This window comes from Bombina bombina, chromosome 2 (genome assembly GCF_027579735.1).
Source record: "Bombina bombina isolate aBomBom1 chromosome 2, aBomBom1.pri, whole genome shotgun sequence".
Lineage (NCBI taxonomy): Eukaryota > Metazoa > Chordata > Amphibia > Anura > Bombinatoridae > Bombina > Bombina bombina.
Genome location: NC_069500.1, coordinates 1,123,945,872 through 1,123,969,270, shown reverse-complemented (window position 1 = coordinate 1,123,969,270; position 23,399 = coordinate 1,123,945,872). Strand labels below are relative to the sequence as shown.

The 23,399-nt window shown below is 37.9% G+C and overlaps 1 protein-coding gene across 11 annotated transcripts in view; it reads right to left on the bottom strand.

Annotated features, from left to right (window-relative positions):
- The window catches only part of RAPGEF2 (Rap guanine nucleotide exchange factor 2), a 652,959-nt gene that overhangs the window by 126,047 nt on the left and 503,513 nt on the right, over positions 1-23,399 (bottom strand). The window contains exon 1 of one of the 11 annotated variants that reach the window (XM_053703796.1): positions 15,401-15,718. The exons of the other annotated variants lie outside the window; for them this stretch is intronic. Coding sequence (XP_053559771.1) covers positions 15,401-15,460 — 60 coding nt within the window. The 5' untranslated portion in view covers positions 15,461-15,718. Of the gene's footprint in view, positions 1-15,400; positions 15,719-23,399 lie in introns of those variants that run through there. 11 annotated transcript variants of the gene reach the window in all.

Sequence of the window (23,399 nt, the reverse complement as noted above, 5' to 3'; positions counted from 1 at the left end):
AATGTTAGTGCATTGTCTTGCAGTTGCTATCTGCTAAACCCAATAAGAAGTCTGCATGGAGCATTTTCAGCTCTGATGCTTAGAAAATCCATAATTTTCAGGGTTAAAGGTAGAGTGCACTATCCCCCCCCCCCCCCTACTTCAATTTGTTCCCAATTATCAATTTTACCTGCAGGGGTGTATTAAACTGTATAGATCAGTGATTTTCAACCTTTTTTTGCTGTGGCACACTTTTTTACGTTTAAAAATCCTGCGGCACACCACCATCCCAAAATTTTACAAAATCACACATTGTAGCCTAATACAGCACATTTTATATATATATATATATATATATATATATATATATATATATATATATATATATATATATACACACACACACACATACTGTACTGTCATGCCATGCCTCCTACATAATGATTGTCTGTGAATGAATGTCAATATGTCATGGTTGTAAATGATGCCTGCCTGTCTGTCTGATGAGCCTGTCACATACCTCCCAATATTTCAAAATTTGAAAGAGGGACACCCCCGCACTGGGAAAAGTCCCCCCCCCGCAAACTGGGAAAAGTGTTATCTGTGGAGCACAAGATTATATGTGGAGCATGGTATGCTGTTCTGGAGGAGGAGCAAAGCTGCGCCAGCATGCATGGGGGATTGAAGTGTTGCGTGGTGCTGCGTGTAGAGCCTGCACTAGGCACGTGTTGTGGGGGTTCCTTCCAAGTGTGAACACAGGTCGGGGAGGCGAGCTGCCGCTGCAGTTATCCTCAGTCATCATCTCACGCAAAATAAAAAAACCACCCAGAGTAAAAAACAAGCAAAATTTAAAAAATATGTCACACTGTTGTCAGTCTGCCGCGGCACACCTGAGGATCTCTCACTGGTTGAAAAACACTGGTATAGATAGCTCATTTACCTTTATTTTGTCGTTTGAAATAGATGGTTTTGCCAGTAGTATTCCACCTTTACTAAAAATGTCAGTGCTTTAGTAATGGCTATAGAAAAGCTATGTAAATAAAAAGGTTTAGAAAAAAATAAAGTGAAAAAAAGAGTCTACACATTCAGTGGTATTATCAGAAACAGGTTCAACAAAGGAAGAGGTTGATTTCTAAATCTTAATAAATCACCAAATTAAGATAACATAGGATTGAAGAGGGTTTTTTTTTTCCACTAGAAATATTTAGTGACTGTGGGGAAGTATAATCTAATTAACAGATTCAGATCTACTGTAAGAGTATTTTAAACTCAAATCACACGTTTATCCTTGTCCAACTGGTTGTACATCATTTTAAAAAAAAAAGGTGGCTCATTAACATAAAAAGTGATCCAAGAGCTTAATGCTTGTATATAAAGACCAACATTCCTCTGCACACCCATGAATGTGGGGCTGACTGTCACATGTATTCCAAAGCCATTTAGGTGTGGCTGATAGTCAATCCCATACACATAACCATGGATGCAAAGCTTACAGTACACACCTATTACATACACATGTCCATGGATGCAAAGCTTACAGTACACACATATCCCATACACATGTCCATGGATGCAAAGCTTACAGTACACACCTATTACATACACATGTCCATGGATGCAAAGCTTACACACATATCCCATATACATGTCCATGGATGCAAAGCTTACAGTACACACATATCCCATATACATGTCCATGGATGCAAAGCTTACAGTACACACATATCCCATACACATGTCCATGGATGCAAAGCTTACAGTACACACATATCCCATACACATGTCCATGGATGCAAAGCTTACAGTACACACATATCCCATACACATGTCCATGGATGCAAAGCTTACAGTACACACCTATTACATATACATGTCCATGGATGCAAAGCTTACAGTACACACATATCCCCTATACATGTCCATGGATGAAAAGCTTACAGTACGCACATATCCCATACACATGTCCATGGATGCAAAGCTTACACACATATCCCATATACATGTCCATGGATGCAAAGCTTACAGTACACACCTATCCCATACACATGTCCATGGATGCAAAGCTTACAGTACACACATATCCCCTATACATGTCCATGGATGAAAAGCTTACAGTACACACCTATTACATACACGTCCATGGTTGCAAAGTTTACAGTACACACCTATCCCATACACATGTCCATGGATGCAAAGCTTACAGTACACACCTATCCCATACACATGTCCATGGATGCAAAGCTTACAGTACACACATATCCCCTATACATGTCCATGGATGAAAAGCTTACAGTACACACCTATTACATACACGTCCATGGTTGCAAAGTTTACAGTACACACCTATCCCATACACATGTCCATGGATGCAAAGCTTACAGTACACACATATCGCCTATACATGTCCATGGATGAAAAGCTTACAGTACACACCTATTACATACACATGTCCATGGATGCAAAGCTTACAGTACACACCTATCTTATATACATGTGCATGGATGCAAAGCTTACAGTACACACCTATTACATACACATGTCCATGGATGCAAAGCTTACAGTACACACATATCCCCTTATACATGTCCATGGATGCAAAACTTACAGTACACACCTATCCCATATACATGTCCATGGATGCAAAGCTTACAGTACACACCTATAACATACACATGTCCATGGATGCAAAGCTTACAGTACACACCTATCCCATACACATGTCCATGGATGCAAAGCTTACAGTACACACCTATCTCATATACATGTCCATGGATGCAAAGCTTACAGTACACACCTATTACATCCACTTGTCCATGGATGCAAAGCTTACAGTACACACCTATTACATATACATGTCCATGGATGCAAAGCTTACAGTACACATGTCCATGGATGCAAAGCTTACAGTACACATCTATTACATACACATGTCCATGGATGCAAAGCTTACAGTACACACCTATCTCATATACATGTCCATGCAGGGGTCAAGTCCTACAAAAAAAAGTGTGGGAACTCACCAAGACTTCTACCTCTCTCACAATATTTTATACACACACACACACACTGTATTTACATGTATATAATCTATACACTTTGGTTAATGAAAGGAAATTAAAACCAATGAAGCCACACAGAAATGTAAGCACCATGTGTTCTACACAGTGCGGGGAGATCACACAGCAGGACCGCTGACAGGCTTGCATTTATTGTATTGCAGAAAGTAATACTGCCCATTACTAGAGGATTTCACTATCCCTCTAACCAGACTGTGCTCCAGCTCCACCCACCAGCAGCAGCTGTGTTTACTGAAGTGTTTCTGTTCTCTTTCCAGGGGGAACTTTGTTCCACCTGAAAAAATAGTGTAGGAACTCCGTTCCCATGTGTTCCCGCTTGACCCCTGTGTCCATGGATGCAAAGCTTACAGTACACACCTATCCCATACACATGTCCATGGATGCAAAGCTTACAGTACACACCTATCCCATACACATGTCCATGGATGCACAGCTAACAGTACACACCTATCCCCAACACGTCCATGGATGCACAGCTTACAGTACACACCTATTACATACACATGTCCATGGATACAAAGCTTACAGTACACACCTATTACATACACATGTCCATGGATGCAAAGCTTACAGTACACACCTATTACATACACATGTCCATGGATGCAAAGCTTACAGTACACACCTATCCCAAACACATGATTATGGATGCAAATCTTACAGTACACACCTATCCCAAACACATGTCCATGGATGCAAAGCTTACAGTACACACCTATTACATACACATGTCCATGGATGCAAAGCTTACAGTAAACACTTATTAAATACACATGTCCATGGATGCAAAGCTTACAGTACACACCTATCCCATACACATGTCCATGGATGCAAAGCTTACAGTACACACCTATCCCATATACATGTCCATGGATGCAAAGCTTACAGTACACACATATCCCATACACATGTCCATGGATGCAAAGCTTACAGTACACACATATCCATACACATGATCATGGATGCAAAACTTACAGTACACACCTATTACATACACATGTCCATGGATGCAAAGCTTACAGTACACAGCTATTACATACACATGTCCATGGATGCAAAGCTTACAGTACACACCTATTACATACACATGTCCATGGATGCAAAGCTTACAGTACACACTTATCCCATATACATGTCCATGGATGCAAAGCTTACAGTACGCACATATCCCATACACATGTCCATGGATGCAAAGCTTATAGTACACACCTATCCCATACACATGTCCATGGATGCACAGCTTACAGTACACACCTATCCCATACACATGTCCATGGATGCACAGCTTACAGTACACACCAATCCCATACACAAGGCCATGGATGTGGGGATATAAAGCTAATAATGACACCTATCCCATACAAATAACCATGGATGCCAAACTGACAGTCACACATATCCCATACAAATAACCATGGATGCAAAACTGACAGTCACACATATCCCATACACATAACCATGGATGTAAAGCTAATAGTCACACCTATCCCATGCACATGACCATGGATAGCAACGCTGATAGTCACACATATCCCTTACACATGACCCCAGGACATACTTGAAAACAAGAGAAATCTCAATGTATCCTTTATGGTAAAATATTTTATAAATAAATAAATATCCCATACACATGACCATGGATGTAAAGCCAATAGTCACATTTATCCCATACACATGTCCATGGATGTAAAGCTAATAATGACACCTATCACATACAAACAACCATGGATACAAAACTGACAGTCACACCTATCCTATACACTTGACCATGGATGGAAAACTGACAGTCACACATATCCCTTACACATGACCATGGATGTAAAGCTAATAGTCACATTTATCTCATACACATGTCCATGGATGAAACGCTAAAAGTCACACCTATCCCACAAAGATGATGATGAGTGCAAACCTGACAGTCGCACCTATCCCATGCACAAGGCCATGGATGTGGGGCTGAATATCACACCTAACCCATACACAAGGACATTACTGAGTGTGCTGACAGTCACACCAATCCCATACACATGGCCATGGAAATAAGGCTGAAAATCACACCTTTCTCAAACATAACTTTCTCCTGGCCAACACAAACCACACACATTTTTTTCGTACCAAAATGTAAAACCTTTATAGGCAAACACATTAAACAGGTCATTCAATTTTGAGAAACTCATGTTAGACTGTATATATGCTGAGCTTGATCTGTAAGAAGCCATCAAGCATTAAAAGTGAGGGGGAGGAAGGTAATTTTCTGTAAAATACAACTGACACTTTTGTTACAAGCAATTATACACTTTAGAGGTTGAAATTGCATGTAACAAATTGTCAAACCTAACTTGAATAGCAGGTACTAATTGTATCATGCTTTAAGATGATCTTGCCTTAATCATTTTCCAACAATGGCAGGGTCAAACACACCAGCCCAGAACAAGGAACTGAGTCAACTAGATCTGATCTATGTTATTTCATAAAACACAAACCCACACATGTAAGTGTGCAGCACTAGGTGTGTCTTATTGTAGACAATCATTTAGTAAATAAAGCCTTTTATTGTGCTTGTACTATGGTTCTGTAGTAAAAGTGGAGAATCTGTATTATCTGTTCCTTAAAGGCAGATGGACAACATACAACTACTTGCATTATGATATGGCTTTAAAGGGACAGTAAAGTCAAAGTCAAAATTAAACTTAAATGGATTGGTTAGAGCATGACATTTTAAACAACTTTCCAATTTTTTCTGTTACCAATTTTAATTGGTTATCTTGGTATTCTTTGTTAAAGAGTAATCCTGGATGAGCTCATGTCTTTAGCCATCTAGTAGCAGTTACAAACACTGCTTCAATAGAATGATAGACACTCTATGGCAGCAGAGTTTACAAATATATATAACATTGTTTTAAATAATTGTTGCAAACACTGCTGGCCAGATAGCTAGAGACATGCACACGCTCCTGAGTTTATCTAGGATTACTCTCTAACAAAGAATACCAAGAGAAATAAGAAAAATTGATAATAGAAGTAAATTGGAAAGGTGTTTAAAATCACATGCTCTATGTGACACGAAATATGAATGTTTAATTTTAACTTTACTGTCCCTGTTTAATGTTGGAGTATCATGCCCCTTTAAATGTACAACTACTCCTATGCTGATTTGAGCATATAGCACTCTTGTTCATAATAAAATCGAGGGGACAAAATACAGCCTCCAAGCTATTTTATCTGGTGACCCCACTTGCACGCGAGGGGTGTTTTTCATTAGTTTGAACATTATCCCTTAAAACCTGTATGTTTTTCAGTGTATGTACATAAGAGTAATATCATTGCACAATATTGCCAAGAAGATATTGGCTCTTGTGCACAATAGCTTAAAGGGACATAATACTCATATGCAAAATCACTTGAAACTGATGCAGTATAACTGTACAAAGCTGACAGAAAAATATCACCTGTGCATCTCTATGTAAAAAAGGAAGACATTTTACCTCACAATTTCCTCAGCTCACCAGAGTATACTTCAGCTGCTGTCCAGCTGCAGGTAAAAAAATATATATATATGAAGAAATGAACAGCAGCCAATCAGCATCAGCAGTGCTGGGGTCATGAACTCTTTTACTGTGATCTCATGAGATTTCACTTAACTGTCATGAGATTTCATAGTAAACTTCCTTAAACTGAATAGGGAAATAAGATGAGTGTGCACGTAAGCTCACTCCCTTAGCTGTCCCGGGACAGACATACCGATTTGCTGCTTAAAGTCCTTTACAATTGGGTGTGAATACTTAGGACATTTTGAGGTAAAATATCTCTTTCTTTTTTACATATAGATGCTCAGGTGATATTTTCTAGTCAGCTTTTTACAACTATGCTACATCACTTTCATGTGTTTTAACATTTTGGTATCATGGCCCTTTAACCTTGGTTTGATCATTACATAGAAGTACATATTTTTCTTTTGTTTCAATTAGTAGTATTTGCTCTCTACCTCTCATTCCAACAATGAGCCTGACCATCAGGGTTGTATCTGTACTGCGCCTGCTCAATGTGAAACTTGTTAGCAAATGAAATTTGAGTTGAAAGAAGCCATATCACTTTATTCTGATATGTTAGATCTGTAAGTATTAAACATGTATCATCGGCTCTCTGGTGTTTAATATTTCAGTATTTTTATCTTTTTAGCTTATTTCCCCCTTTTGCAGGTGCCAGACGTTTCTCTCTATAAACCATCACCCCCGCATAGAATGATAATGACTGTAAGAAATAATATAGTGTGACCGCATCACGCTGAGGTTTTAATTACACATGCATGAGCTACTACTGACATTTAGCTTATAGAATTGAATATAACTGGCAAAACCCCCCACAAATAATTATTTATTTTCCTTGACCTTACTCAAGTGTTATAAGGAAATACTTCACCTATGTACCTCTATATACAAACATTAAAGGGATATGAAACGCACACAGAGCATACCATTTTAAAAAAAGTTTCCAGTTTATTTCTATTATCAAATTTGCTTCCTTCCCATAATATTCTCTGTTGAACAGAAACCTAGATAGGCACCCGGAGCACTACATGGCAGGAAATAGTGCTGCCATTTAGTGCTCTTGCAAATGAATAACATTCTTGCAAAACTGCTGCCATAGAGTGCTCCAGGAATGGGCCAGCTTCTAAGCATGCATCCCTGCTTTCAACAAAAGATACTAAGAGAACGAAGAAATATTGATAATTGGAAAAAAAAACTAAAAAAAAAAAAAAGCTCTCTAATTTACTTCTCTCTACTAACTGTGCAGTATTCCTCTGTCAAATACAATGACCAGTGACTATGCCAGGCACATATTTTTGTCAATCACAATAATAATGAAAATGGTGAAATAAGGTAAAAATCATTTTAATGGCAGAGTGACTTTAAAGGGACATATGAGCAGCAGTCCATTTCCTATTCATTCAGAAGCAATTTTTTTATGATAAGCCTTTGTTGGAGCCAAACATAACAAGGTAATCTCTGGAGAACCCTTCCATGTTATATTTCTAAAAATTTATAATAAAGCATTTTTTGATTTTTTTTAAAAAAACGTTATTTAGTTACCCGTCTAATTTATGTGCAGTGAAAATATTGCATGTGAATAGAAAAATGTGTTGCCACTTCTGTAAGGCTGCTGTTATTTTGAGCATATTCGAGCAGCAGATGCATACGCATGCAGATTACCAAAACATGCTGCATGCGCAGGAAATGTTATTACAAAAGTTCTGATAACTAACAACATATTGACACAATGCTGCCAAGAGTATTTGAAATGTGCTGCTATGTATTTCATCTTTAATTTAAAAGGACAGTTTACTCAAAAATGTTCTCCCCTTTAATTTGTTCCCAATGATCCACTTTAGCTGCTGGAGTGTATTAAATTGTTTACAAGTATTTCCATTACCATTATATTGGCATTTGAAATAGTTTATTTAGCCTGTGGTATCTCCACCCATCCTGAAAGTTTTTGGCCTCAAGGCCAAGCTGTGTTAACAGAACCAGTAGAAGAAATTACACTCCCACAGGGTTATAGAAGAGATAAAGTAATAAAATGTTAATTTGTCCATTGTTCTCTCCAAGTATTGGTGATTGGTTTATGGACAGATATAAGATAAAGAAGCAGGTATATGTACACAATGTGATAAAGAAATTAGATCTGATTATACCTACAAGCTCAACCCATTTTTGTAGGTTGTGGCTTCAAAACACAAAATCAGCTAATTCATATACACAAATAAGCCTTAAAAAGTAAAATCTCATAGGTTTTATACTCTGCAGCTGGTAAAAAAAGGAATTAGAAACACATTAAAGGCACATTAAAGGGACATGAAACCCACAAAAAATCTTTCATGATTTAGATAGAGAATCCAATTTTAAACAACTTTCCAATTTACTTCTATTATTTAATTTGCTTCCTTCTCTTGTTTTATTTGCTAAAAAAAAAAGTTTATCTAGGCAAGCTCAGGGGCAGCAGAAAACATAGGTTCTAGCTGTTGATTGGTGGCTGCATATATATATCAATTGTGATTGGCTCACCCATGTGTTCAGTTAGAAACCATTAGTGGATTGCTGCTCCTTCAACAAATGATACCAAAAGAATGAAACAGATTAGATAATAGAAGTAAATTAGAAAGTTGTTTAAAATTGTATTCTATATCTGAATCATGAAACACATTTTTAGGGTTTCATGTCCCTTTTAAACTATTTTATAGTACACTGTCCCTGAAGCAGGGTGACACACACCAAAGAGGCGAACAATGCCTAGGATATGCATTTAAGCAAGAGTACAATGACTAATGAATACAATAGAATTCCATAATCAACAAAGGCATAATAAAAAGACAATGTAATAGTGCTTACACTATAAAATGTGACAGTTATTAGCTAATCACAGATCATGCTCAGTAGTATCTGGTACCTTGGAAAGTGTGCATAAAAAGAGACTACGCAGAACATGATTGGAACGGTTTTTTTTTAAGTTACATGCTCTATCTATATCATGAAAGCTTAACTAGACTATAGTGTTCATTTAACAGTAGTTTTATCTGTCAGCAAATTGAAACTTTGTTTGCCATTTTTCTTAATCCAATTATAACAACTTTATTGAATGTGCAAGTCTCTACATATCTAACAAGAAAAAAAGCATCTTTATTAACAACAAAACATTTTTCAAAAATAGGAAAAATATAATAATTTATAGGGAATAAATTAAAAACTAGTTAAATGTACTATAAAAAGACTGTACTGCCATTGGGATGGTTTCACCCCAGTATTGCAATTCCATGGTAGTCTATGAAATATGAACGCACTGGTATTTCAGAAAAGTAAATAGAATGTGGTTTTAATGTATATCAATAAAATCAACAACAGGCAAAGAACAATATATTGGATATGTTAGGGGTTAAACACATACCTAAGGTTGTACTTCTAGGTGCAAAGCATTGTCGCTTCCGGGCAAACACAAGCAGAGAGCCAATCAAGAGGGACATAAACATGTATTTGCCAATCACAGTAGAGCTTCTAGTGTGCACACTAGATTGTTACCATATTTGCAGGAGTTACACACAGAGAAATGAGAGTTCATTTAATAATAAATGTATTTTATTAGTACAATAAATACATTTATGTTACACTGTGGAAGACTTTTCCTTATTTATAAAGGCCAATCATTTATTAAATAGCGCACAATAGCATTAAATGAGAAAGAGCAACAAATGCCATATTTTCTGTCAGCAAACCTTGAGACAAATTGCTACAGGTTGAAAAATAAAATATCCTGACTAAATTACCCTTGAACAGTATTTTTTCCATAAATCCGCTGAGGTTGCTGTCAGTTATTCAGTTCGTACTCCATGACGTAAAAAAGATTTATAGTTTTCCCTTGGTCCCCCAAGAATCCTTTTCAAAAGCAGGCTGCAAATTGCTTTGAAATTGCAAGTACTAAATAAACTAAGAAAAACTGTTTGTCAATAATACATCATTCAGACATTAGCGTATATCTGTATATTGACAAAAACAGTGTATCCAGATCACACTTACATATATTCACGAGCATGTAAAAAGTAATTTATGGAATATCTGCTGTAATCATAACTCACTTCTTGACACTGGGTCTATAAATATAGCAAAACATTGTGAAGTCTGAGTAACAGAGTCCAAGATATAGGATAGATAAGGGATCGTTTAGTATTTATTTACGTTGTTAATCTTTCAAAGGCTTTCCAACACAAATGTTTAAAGGAACATTTAAGATTAATAATAAAAAATGGTCTAAATCATTATGTTCTGAATGAATGCTCCTTGCAAAATGTGTGTTCAACTCTTGCAATTGTGTTAAGATTGCCAGGTGTCCAGAATTTGACTGCACAGTCCTTTATTTCAGTATTTCATGTTTTAAGTTCCAAATACCACCAGTACAAATATATACACCATACAAGGAGTACTACCAACACACATCATATCTACTGTGCCTGAAATTCATAAGAAAATGAATGAGGCAAGCAGAACCTTAGAATACTTTTAAAGATAAATCCATTTATCTGTCAGAGGGGCAGCTATAGGGTAAAACATGCTAACTAGGTAGAAAATAGCTCATATGTCAGCAGCACAATGACAAATGCAGCATGTAACAGAAGAAAATTAGGGGATAATTTGGAAGGTTGTATGGGATACTTAAATGACCCTATTTAAAGCTTGCTGCTTAATTCTAACTTGTCAGCAATCAGGAGAACTTTAACATGTTGCTAGGTAACACAGCAGGATCAGGTAAAATGGTTATCACCCAAAGCCCACTTACAAGACTACATTTAAAAATCTGCAAGGACAAACTAGAATAATAGAATAAAGTATAAGTACACATGCAGAAAACCACACATAATGACTCCCATTGCATCTGTGCACGTTTCCCTAAATTGCTACAGGGCATAAAGAATGGTTTCTGACATTTTAAGGTAGAATTCATAAGCAACAAACTAATAGAAACTGCAAAATTGTTCACAATTGTAATGCAACCCTTTCAGGAAATGTTGTAGAGAGAATACAGAAAATTGTTGCAAATGAAAGGTGAAAACCCCAAATGTTATCCTACAAGGATCTGGAAGTTCAGTTAATCTCTCTGTAAAACAATCCTACAGCATGCACAGGTTACCCTTGCACAACCTCACACTATGCAAAGGCTCCCTTGCACAACCCTATACTATGCACAGGTTACCTTGCACAACCTCACACTATGCACAGGCTCCCTTGCACAACCCTACACTATGCACAGGCTCCCTTGCACAACCCTACACTATGCACAGGCTCCCTTGCACAACCCTACACTATGCACAGGCTCCCTTGCACAACCCTACACTATGCACAGGCTCCCTTGCACAACCCTACACTATGCACAGGCTCCCTTGCACAACCCTACACTATGCACAGGCTCCCTTGCACAACCCTACACTATGCACAGGCTCCCTTGCACAATCCTACACTATGCACAGGCTCCCTTGCACAATCCTACACTATGCACAGGCTCCCTTGCACAATCCTACACTATGCACAGATTACCTTGCACAACCTCACACTATGCACAGGCTCCCTAGCACAGCCCTACACTATGCACAGGCTCCCTTGCACAGCCCAACACTATGCACAGGCTCCCTTGCACAACCCTACAATATGCACAGGCTCCTTTGCACAATCCTAAACTATGCACAGGCTCCATTGCACAACCCAACACTCTGCACAGGCTCCCTTGCACAACCCAACACTCTGCACAGGTTCCCTAGCACATTCCTAAGCTATGCACATGCATGCTCCCTTGCACAACCCTACACTATGCACAGGCTCCCTTGCATAACCATACACTATGCACGGGCTCCCTTGCACAACCCTACACTATACACAGGCTCCCTTGCACAAGCCTACACTATGCACAGCCTCCCTTGCACAACCCTACACTATGCACAGCCTCCCTTGCACAACCCTACACTATGCACAGCCCTACACTATGCACAGGCTCCCTAGCACAGCCCTACACTATGCACAGGCTCCCTTGCACAACCCTACACTATGCACAGGCTCTCTAGCACAACCCTACACTATGCACAGGCTCTCTAGCACAACCCTACACTATGCACAGGCTCCCTTGCACAACCCTACAGTATGCACAGGCTCCCTTGCACAACCCAATACTCTGCACAGGTTCCCTAGCACAACCCAACACTATGCACAGGCTCCCTTGCTCAGCCCTACACTATGCACAGGCTCCCTTGCACAACCCTACACTATGCGCAGGTTCCCTTGCACAACCCTACACTATGCCCAGGCTCCCTAGCACAACCCTACACTATGCACAGGCTCCCTTGCACAACCCTACACTATGCACAGGCTCCTTTGCACAACCCTACACTATGCACAGACTCCCTTGCACAACCCTACACTATGCACAGCCCTACACTATGCACAGGCTCCTTAGCACAACCCTACACTATGCACAGGCTCCCTTGCACAACCCTACACTATGCACAGGCTCCCTTGCACAACCCTACACTATGCACAGGCTCCCTAGCACAACCCTACACTCTGCACAGGCTCCCTAGCACAACCCTACACTATGCACAGGCTCCCTTGCACAACCCTACACTATGCACAGGCTCCCTTGCACAACCCTACACTATGCACAGGCTTCCGTGCACAACCCTAAAGCATACACAGGCTCCCTAGCACAGCCCCACACTATGCACAGGCTCCCTTGCACAACCCTACACTATGCACAGGCTCCCTTGCGCTACCCTACACTATGCACTGGTTACCTTGCACAACCCTACAACATTCAGAGAGGTTCGCTTGCACAATCTGCAGGCCAAGGTTACTGAAGATATGCACAGGCTTACGGAGTAAGGGGAAATGTAGCGTTGCTCTGAGTCCGGAGATGAGAAACAGCAACCGCAATCAATTCACAGCAATCCTTGCACTAGGGCAACGTGACGCAAACGTGTGCCGTAACACACTAGTGAGGTGCACGCCAAACAGGGGGTTAAGGCCGAGCCAGCCATAACAGAGACAAGAGCAAAAAGAAGGCAGCACTCCAAGAATCACCTATGACTAAGTGCCGCACGGCACGAAACGCGTAAGGACTCCTCCCCTTTGACCATGTCTTGTGTTTTGAGTGTGGATTTTAATTGATTTCAATAAAGACTGCAAGTTTTATATTTACATTTGGATTCTTGGAGTGCTGCCTTTTTTTGCTCTTGTCTCTAATACGCACAGGCTACCTTGCACAATCCTACAACAACACATGCATAGGCTCATGTGCACAATCCTACAACAACACATGCATAGGCTCATGTGCACAATCCTACAACAACACATGCATAGGCTCATGTGCACAATCCTACAACAACACATGCATAGGCTCATGTGCACAATCCAATAGCCAATGTTACTGATGAGGTTCAGAATATGTGAGTGGGCAAAAACAGCTCTATGAACTGAATATACCAGTCTGTCCTAAACAGAGTAATAAGAATACAACACTATGACATTTACAAGGTGACCAAACTGTTGTACTTTGCTACTGCACTTGTCGGCAGCAACATGTTTTTCAAGCTGACAAGATACAGGTGTTATTAACATTATTTTTTTCTTGTAGGGCAGTCAATTGTTATAATTACTCAATCCAAAGTACAACATTTTGAAACTAAAATCTGTCAAACTTTTGTAGTTTTTATTGTACTATGCACATTTTTGTTTCAGCTTCTATTCGCTTTATGTTCATAGTTCCAAAAATCAGACACATGCAAGTGTAGTATATTCACATTTTAAACACACAACCATAAAAAAGAATATATATTTCTTATACGCACGTATCAAAATAATTGAACAAATAACCACGTGGCCCAGTGTCTGTGAGATACTATCAGGAGATTTACTGTCTTACAGATCAAACGAAAGATAAACACAAAATAATAAAATAGAAAATGAGAGTCGTGCACTCTCTAAAACTGTAAGAGATGCCAAACAGGGAGGCCCTTTGGAATGAATCAGAACTACAGAGTTGAGCTGGTAAGGTACGAGTTTGGTGCTTATACATGCGTTTCCAACAAACAGTGGCTGCCCGGAGGGATTACGGTTTGTTTAAAAGTGGAGCTGACTCATGGGATCAATTATACGGCCTGAAAGCAATCTAATTAACCCCTTCATGGACAAGAGAGAAAATACACGGATGCGTGCATGTTATGCAGCCATGTTACATAAGATACGGTATCAGTCAAACCAGGTTAAATGCCTGCAGCACTATTACTGAAATATCAAGGAATTAAAAGGTTAACTGAAGCAGAATATAACAGACTTTTGCTGTTTCAAAGATACATGTAGTAGTACCACTTCTCAACAAGAGGTATCATTTTTCTCTAATAACCATAGAAACCTACACTTCACTCACTCGAAAATGCCATGATTTTTTTTTTTATAAACTCGAATGCCTAAAATAAAAATGCATGACTTTCCTCTTAAATAACGTCTTCATTTTTCTCAATACAAATATTTTAAATGCACATTTTGCTACATTAAAAACATAGGATAAAAATAGATTTTAAAAAATAAGATGCTGACAAGCAACACGTACAAGCTGTCGATTTTTACAGATCACTGAATTTCAAGTTTCAGAATACTATAAATGATACAAATAAAGATTCCAAAATTTAATTCCAATGTACAGTTCTACCCAGAAATTGCACTCCGTTTAAACACAGGCAAATTCTTTTTTTGTGTGTTTGTTTTATTTATTTTTTGCTGGCTTCTGAAAAACAAATCAACATGAATAATACTCACTGAATGTTTTTCCTGCTGGCCCATAACTCCATGGCTGGATGAGAATGCAAGAGGTTTCATAATGAAGAAACAGAGGCTGAAATGAATTTAAACATCATGTGCAATTTTCTGAAGGATGGCAAACTCACATCCACAGACATGCAGTAGAAACAAGAGCACGAGGAGAAAATAATATTAGAAACATCCGAGTGCTGCACAGAGCGGGGCTGTTTGGTAGCAGCAAAAGATCTTTAAGCTTCGAATGCAGCAAAGCAGTCCGCACAACGGCATCTGTCTCCATGTTTTACAATGCTGGGAGCCCCAGCATCTCAGTATGCAAAGTGACTCATGAAATCTTATACATCCAGCATTCTTTCAGAGGAGCAAGAACATAGCTGAAACTGAAGAATAGGAGGAAAAAGAAAAGGAAAGGAGGAGGAGGGGGATTGGAAGGGGTGGGGGTGAGGAAAAAAAAAAACTAAAATGGCTGACCGCCCACAGAGTCCTTTCCAAAAAGGCTTAATACTGTATTGGATTAGTCAGAGAGCAGGAGCCAGCCCTCAGAAAGCAACCAAGCAATGCAAATAGTCCAGATTAATTTGCAATCACAGGTTTAAGGATACATGCTCTCATTCTGACATCCATATACTTAGAAAATGTGCCTGTATTGAGTGTTATGTGCAAGGGGGGGGGGAGATCAGGGCAGAGTGTTGGGAGAGAGAGAAAAAAAGAACCTCCTCCTGCCTGGATGCTAACGATGCACATAGAACTGTGACCAGTGATCTATGCTATGCTCAACTAACCAAGTTTGAACAATTAATCATAGCAGTATGACATTGATGGACATTTAATTTAATGATATCTGCCCCTCTGAAATTAGACAAGCATGTCCCCAGCCAAGAGTATCCCTAGGAATGCAGTAACATACAAAAACACACATACTATCCCTCCCTCCATTCTAATACCCAGAGTAAGAATGTAATACTCCAATATAATTACATTATAGTGCTTACTTTGGAGGACCATGGCTGCAGGCAGTTGGCATAGCAACGCACAAGGAAAGCCATTTCCTGGATAGCGAGAAGGCTTCCTTTGCTAAATAAGAAACAAAATTCCTCTTAGGAAGGGAACGGCATTGCTGCTTCCTGCCGAAAAAACCAAGACACTGCAGTGTGCCTCCTAACCTGCACAGAATGTGCTGGGCTAGTGATGTAACAGTAAGCAGAATTTGCTTTCGTCTCCTCTCTCCTCATATTCTGAAATATTGAACTCACATGAAAAGCCCATTCCTCCAGGATCGCCCCCTCACGTTCTTAACTCTTTCAGACGTTAAGGTAAAAATGGACAACTCAGACTCAGTGGTAGCCTCCCATCTGAGTTACAGCAGCTTTTAGAGGGAGGGATTCTAGTGTATGCTGACTTCTAAACAGCCCAATGAAGTCAAGGTAAAGATAAGCAGCAGTACAGAATGAATCACCCAAAAAGGTACCCCTGCATTAATATTTTACATATATAAGAAATTGTGGCACCCTATGCAATACATTGTTTACACACTCTTACAGACCATTTTACAGAGGATTTACAGACCATGGGGGAGAGGGCATGGTCTGTAAATCCCCTCCAGCAGTGAGAAGGTTAAAGATCTTACCTTATTTAGTAGACCTCTGACTGACTCCAACAGACGCACAATATAAAACCCTACATTAAATATTAAGCAGAATCATGACTTTGGAGCAGACAGTTTTAGATCATCTGCCCAAATCAGATCATCACTAAGGCATGACAAGGTAACCTCACTCCTGCATACTGCTTGTGAGAAAAGTAACACTTAATAGGGACCTCCTTGTTAATTAGTATTATGCTGCCAAGCATGAAAGCACAGTACTACTGATTTTATTGTGCTTCTACTTATCTCATAATAGGAGCTAGAGAAGCCCCATAAAACAAGCACACTAATAGGGCACTAAATGCAGCACACGCTTGCTAGCCCTTCATTTTTAAGGTGTGAACCAAGCATTAAGCAAAGTTTATGTGGAAATATAATTCCTACAGAATGGAGAACTTAAGCAACTTAAAGGGACATTGAACCCAAATTTTAACTTTCGTGATATGCAATTTTAAGCATCTTTCTAATTTACTAATATTATCAAATTTTCTTCATTCTCTTGGTATGTTTATTTGAAAAGCTAGAATGTAGGTTTAGATGCCGGCCCATTTTTGGTGAACAAACTGGGTTGTTCTTGCTGATTGGACAGCACCAATAAACAAGTGCTGTCTATGGTTCTGAACCAAAAATTGCTTTCTCCTTAGCTTAGATGCCTTCTTTTTCAAATAAAGATAGCAAGAGAACAAAGAAAAATTGATAATAGAAGTAAATTAGAAAGTTGCTTAAAATTGCATACTCTATCTGAATCATGAAAGAAAAATTTTGGGTTCAGTATCCCTTTAAAGACTATTCTGCATCCATAAAATGGACATTTTTACTTATTTCTTGATATTCTCTCAAGCCTCGATACCATATTGTATTCCCATGAACCCCCACTTTATGCTTTGATGCTTAATTCAAGCATCCTTCCTGCAGAAGACATTACTAAACCTCATTAGCAAGTTACAGCTCTATGGTTTGTGCAGAAAATACCTTCCATCCTTTTTTATAAGTGTAGTGTTGTAGGTTAGAGGCAGCAGACTTCATGTCTATTTGCTGTCGGTGCTACAGTAAGATACTGTTCTAGCTCTGTGAATTATAATTTAATAGGATAATAGTAACACACATGATATGGGCCAGGAGTCTAAACTGTAGGAACACGCAGTGGAACTGACATTTTAACTTCTACTCCATAATGTTCTGTTTAATATTTTTTTTAGTGTTTTTTTTCTGCATTCTTCCTTTATCATAATTAAAATGTAACCCAGCCTTTTTTGAAGCTTAGTCTACTGCATTGCATGGCTGCTGTGTTTATTTTTTTCTATTTGCAGGCAACAGCGACTCAGCCAATCAGAGGCCGCATCACCTGAACAATTTCTTCCAAAATAAAGCATGCTCATGTTGTCAAGGGAAATTAACAGAAAGTATCAAACTTTTCATCCCCCCCCCTCAAATAATGCATTAATATTTCAGTCTTATCCTTTAATAGCATCATATTGTATTTTTAGATACTGTGACTCGACCTACTTTTAGCCCAGAAGTAACTTTACATTTTAATTTTGTTAAATAACAATAAATATATGCCCAGACAGAAAGTGATACCTTAAAGTTAGTGCAGCATCACTGCCCTGTCCCTCTAGTGTGTAGTTTGAAGTTAAGATTGAAGAGCCCCTTTGGCAAAAGAAGAAACATACTAGCTAGCTGTACAGGATAGCACTAGCAAGTTACACAAGGTGTATGTATGGAAAAGAGGGAAAGGGAGGATGGGCGGTACCTAGTAAAAAAAAAAAAAAAAACAATTTGCTGATACCAGGAATGTATTTCCTTTCCTAATACCTTCAGGAAACTTATGCTTCCCAGTTTGCTGGGCAAAACTAAAGTAACATAATTTTGTATATCAAGGAGAAGTGCAATACACATTCAAGAACTGCATTCACTTTAAAGGGACATTATACACTAGATTTTTCTTTGCATAAATGTTTTTGTAGATGACCCATTTATATAGCCTATACAGTTTTGTTTTTTTTAAATAAATGTATAGTTTTGCTTATTTTTTAATAACATTGCCCTGATTTCCAGACTCCTAACCAAGCCCCAAAGTATACTGATATATACCTACTCCAGTTTTCTCCTGTTTGTGTAAAGAGTATTTTCATATGCAAAGGAAGGGAGAGGGGGGGAGTGTCTGTTTTTGTGTTGTTTTTTTGCTATACACCCACTTTTAGTGGATTTTACAGCCAACCTTTTGAACAGAGCTAAACTTGGAGCTTCAAAGTAAGTTTTTAAATGCAGTTATATGAAAATTGGTGTATACTGTCCCTTTAAATAAAATAGAGAATGTTCAAACAGAAACTGTTTATTAATTAATAGAACACACACAAAAAATAATATTTTTTAATATAATAATATATATATATATATATATAAATATATATATATATATATATATATATATATATATATATATAAAAAAACTCCTCATGAATCTGCACTCACAATTCCAATCAGTCAGCGGCCAGGGTGCAAAGTCAAAAGTATTAGTAGACTGCACTCACTGGATTTAGATTAAAGATAGTTTATTCTATGGTAATGTTTCGGGGTTCGCAGACCCCTTCCTCAGACCAAGCAGTGCTCAATACAATCCGTGCAATTTAAATTCACTAAGTCCCTCCCCCAATACAACTTCAAAAATTGCGCCAAAAAACAGTAACCATGGCAACAGTAATTGCCAGGTAACCATAGTAACACCACCTAGACATTAACACTTGTATAGTGTATACAGACAATCAATATGTGAATAATAAAAAAAACATCTAATATTCAGAGTCCCAACTATAATCCGTGTGGATTTAACACCTTATTAACCAATCATGGTATAACATATAAACAAACATAGTGACCATTGAACTCAAATGTTATATAAAGAGCAGCATAACAATCATTAATTGGTCACTTTGTTTATTTATATATTATACCATGATTGGTTAATAAGGTGTCCACACGGATTATAGTTGGGACTCTGAATATTAGATGTTTTTTATTTTTAGGTGGTGTTACTATGGTTACCTGGCAATTACTGTTAGGTTGCTAGGGTTACTGTTTTTTGACACAATTGTTTAAGTTGTGTTGGGGGAGGGACTTAGTGTATTTAAGTTGCACGGATTGTATTGAGCACTGCTTGGTCTGAGGAAGGGGTCTGCGAACCCTGAAGCGCTACCATAGAATAAACTATCTTTAATCTAAAACCAGTGAGTGCAGTCCACAATTTTGTTTACATATAAAATCAAAATAACAAGAGTTTTTGCATTGAGCAATTATACTTTTTTTTATTGGACTAACTATACATTTATAAGAAGACAAGGTTTCGGAAGAGTTCCTTCCTTTCTGAAGTCTGAAGCAATACTATACTATGGGGTGAAGTGAGCAGTACCTATTTTACCTGGCCAGTTCCATCTTTCTTAAAGAAAAATCAGGGCATAGAGAAAAGATGGATTGGGATAGAGCTACCAATTAAGGAACATTTGTAAATTGCTGGACAATTGGAATCGTTTACAGAATTTTGAATAATAAAAAAAAAATAAAAATAAATCTTGCTGTTTTAATCTTACCATCTGCACTAAACTTCTTACTGGCATTTCACACAAACACCTGAGAGCCCAGAGCAGAAAAAGGGGACAAAATGGCAAAACATTACTAAATGACTAGATGCTGGACTCTACACAGCATTTGAGAGCTTTGGATTTAAAAGGACCACTAAATACAGTATAATTGCATAATTAACAAGTGCATAATAAAAAGACAATGATTTAACAGCTTCTGTGAATTTCAAATAAGCAGAAAAAAAAAAAAATTCTGACAAATTTATTTTTTCTCCCATTTTCCGTCACCCTTTATCATGTGACAGACATCAGCCAATAACATGAGCTTGTGCACATGATCAGTAGGATCTTGTTCCCCAGAAAGTGTGAATATAAAAAGACTGTGCAAAATGCGATAATGGAAGCAAATTGGAAAGTGTTCTAAAATGGCATGCTCTTTCTGAATCATACATTTTTATTTTGACTTTAGTGTCCCTTTAAACTAAAGAGGAACTAAACACAGAGCTCCAAGTGACACTGTTAATAAATATACATTGTTTCCACTCATCTATCTTCACATTTGTAACATTTTCTATATTATATTAGGCTTAAATGGATAGGAAAGTCAATTAAATGTATATGATACAGATAGAGCATGTCATTTTTTAATTCACTAATATTTTCATATGTGCTTCATTCTCTTGGTATCCCTTGTTGAAGAAGCAGCAATGCACTAAGAGCTAGTTGAATGCATTCGGTGAGCCAATGGCATGAGGAATATGTGTGCAGCCACCAATCAGTGCTGAATCTAGCTAGGTATCCCTTTCAACAAAGGATATCAAGAAAACAGACACAAAACCAGTTGCATATGAAACCAAGTTAAAGGGAAAGTAAACACCAGATTTTTTTGTTTAAAAAAGGTAGATAATCCCTTTATTACTTATTCCCCAATTTTGCATAACCAACACAGTTATAATAATATACTTTTTACCTCTGTGATTACCTTGTATCTATGCCTCTGCAAACTGTCCCCTTATTTCAGTTCTTTTGACAGACTTGCATTTTTAGCCAATCAGTGCTGACTCCTAAGAGCTTCACGTGCTTGAGCTCAATGTTATCTATATGAAATACATGAACTAACGCCCTCTAGTGGTGAAAAACGGTCAACATGCTTTCAGATTAGAGGCAGTCTTCAAGGCCTAAGAAATTAGCATAGGAACCTCCTAGATTTAGCTTTCAACTAAGAATACCAAGAGAACAAAGCAAATTGGTAATAAAAGTAATTTGGAAAGTTGTTTAAAATTACATGCCCTATTTAAATCATGAAAGTTTCCTTTTGACTTTACTGTCCCTTTAATACAAAAGTTTTTAAAATCACAGCATTTAAACCAAGCAAGATCAAGACATGACACTTGCAAAGAGGCACAAAGAAGATATGGCCCTATTCTCTCTGTAGAAGCTAGTGTGCTGATTGGCTGTTGCATTCTGCTTGTTTACTGAAACAGAGAGCGGTAGACAAGTGGGGGCGGAAGATGAGTAAGGTAAATAAGGTTAAATGCTGTATGATTCTATAAACGTTTGTATTAAGTATGTTTAGAAAACAGATATTCTTATGGGACCCGTTTTGTGTCCTATAGGTTTTAAAGCCTGTTCCACTGACCACTTCACTAAGGGACAATTATACTTGAGCTGATAAAAGCACCAATCTCACAGGATTTAATGTAAGACAAACGAGTTTCCTTCATATTTATATGAAAAATTTGACCATTTAATAATAACAAAACTCCATTTGCCAGCATACATATAATACTTCATTTAAAAACAAACAAACTGCACAATAAACAACATACCAATTAACATCTATTATCTTATTTGCTTTGTTCTCTTGGTATCCTTAATTGAAAAGCATACCTAGGTAGGAGGCAGAGATAACATTATTGCATCTCTTATCTCTCTGACACATGGGATTTCCCTGCTATAAGAAAATCACTTTAAAAGAAATAGTAAGAAACTGCACAATTTAAAGAAATAGTCTAAACTTTTAAAATAGATCTATGAGCCAGAAATAATGAAGTCCTGGATTTTTTTCCCCCTTTGAGCACATTATTATTTACAACCCATGATCTAACCCACTGATAACATCATATATCCCTCAATACCATACCACAAAAGGAATACAGATATAGAAATACTAATTGGCATATCCCCTCCCCTAGTGAGGCGTTTAGCAATAAATAATCTTATTTTAATCAACTTTTTAATTTACTTCTATTATAAAATGTTGTTCGTCCCCTTGGTATCTTTTGTTAAAAAGCAGGGGAGTATGCTTAGGAGCCAGCCCATTTCTGTAGCACTATATGGCAGCAGTTTAGTAAGAATGTTAACTATTTGAAAAAGTACTAGATAGAAGCACTATTTCCTGCCTTGCAGTGCTCCAGATGTCTACCTAGGTATATCATTGGAACTAAGCAACTTACATAGTAGAAGTAAATGAGAAACTTTTTTTAAAATGCTATGCTCTGTCTGAATCACAAAATAAAATGATTGGGTTTTATATCCCTTTAAAGGGACAGTCAACACCATAATTTTTGTTGTTTAAAAAGAAAGATAATCCCTTTATTACCCATTCCCCAGTTTTGCATAACCAACACTGTTATAGAAATACATTTGTTACCTCTGTAATTACCTTGTATCTAAGCCTCTGCAGACTGCCCCCTTATTTCAGTTCTTTTGACAGACTTGCATCTTAGCCAATCAGTGCTCACTCCAGGGTAACGTCACGTGCATGAGCTTAAGG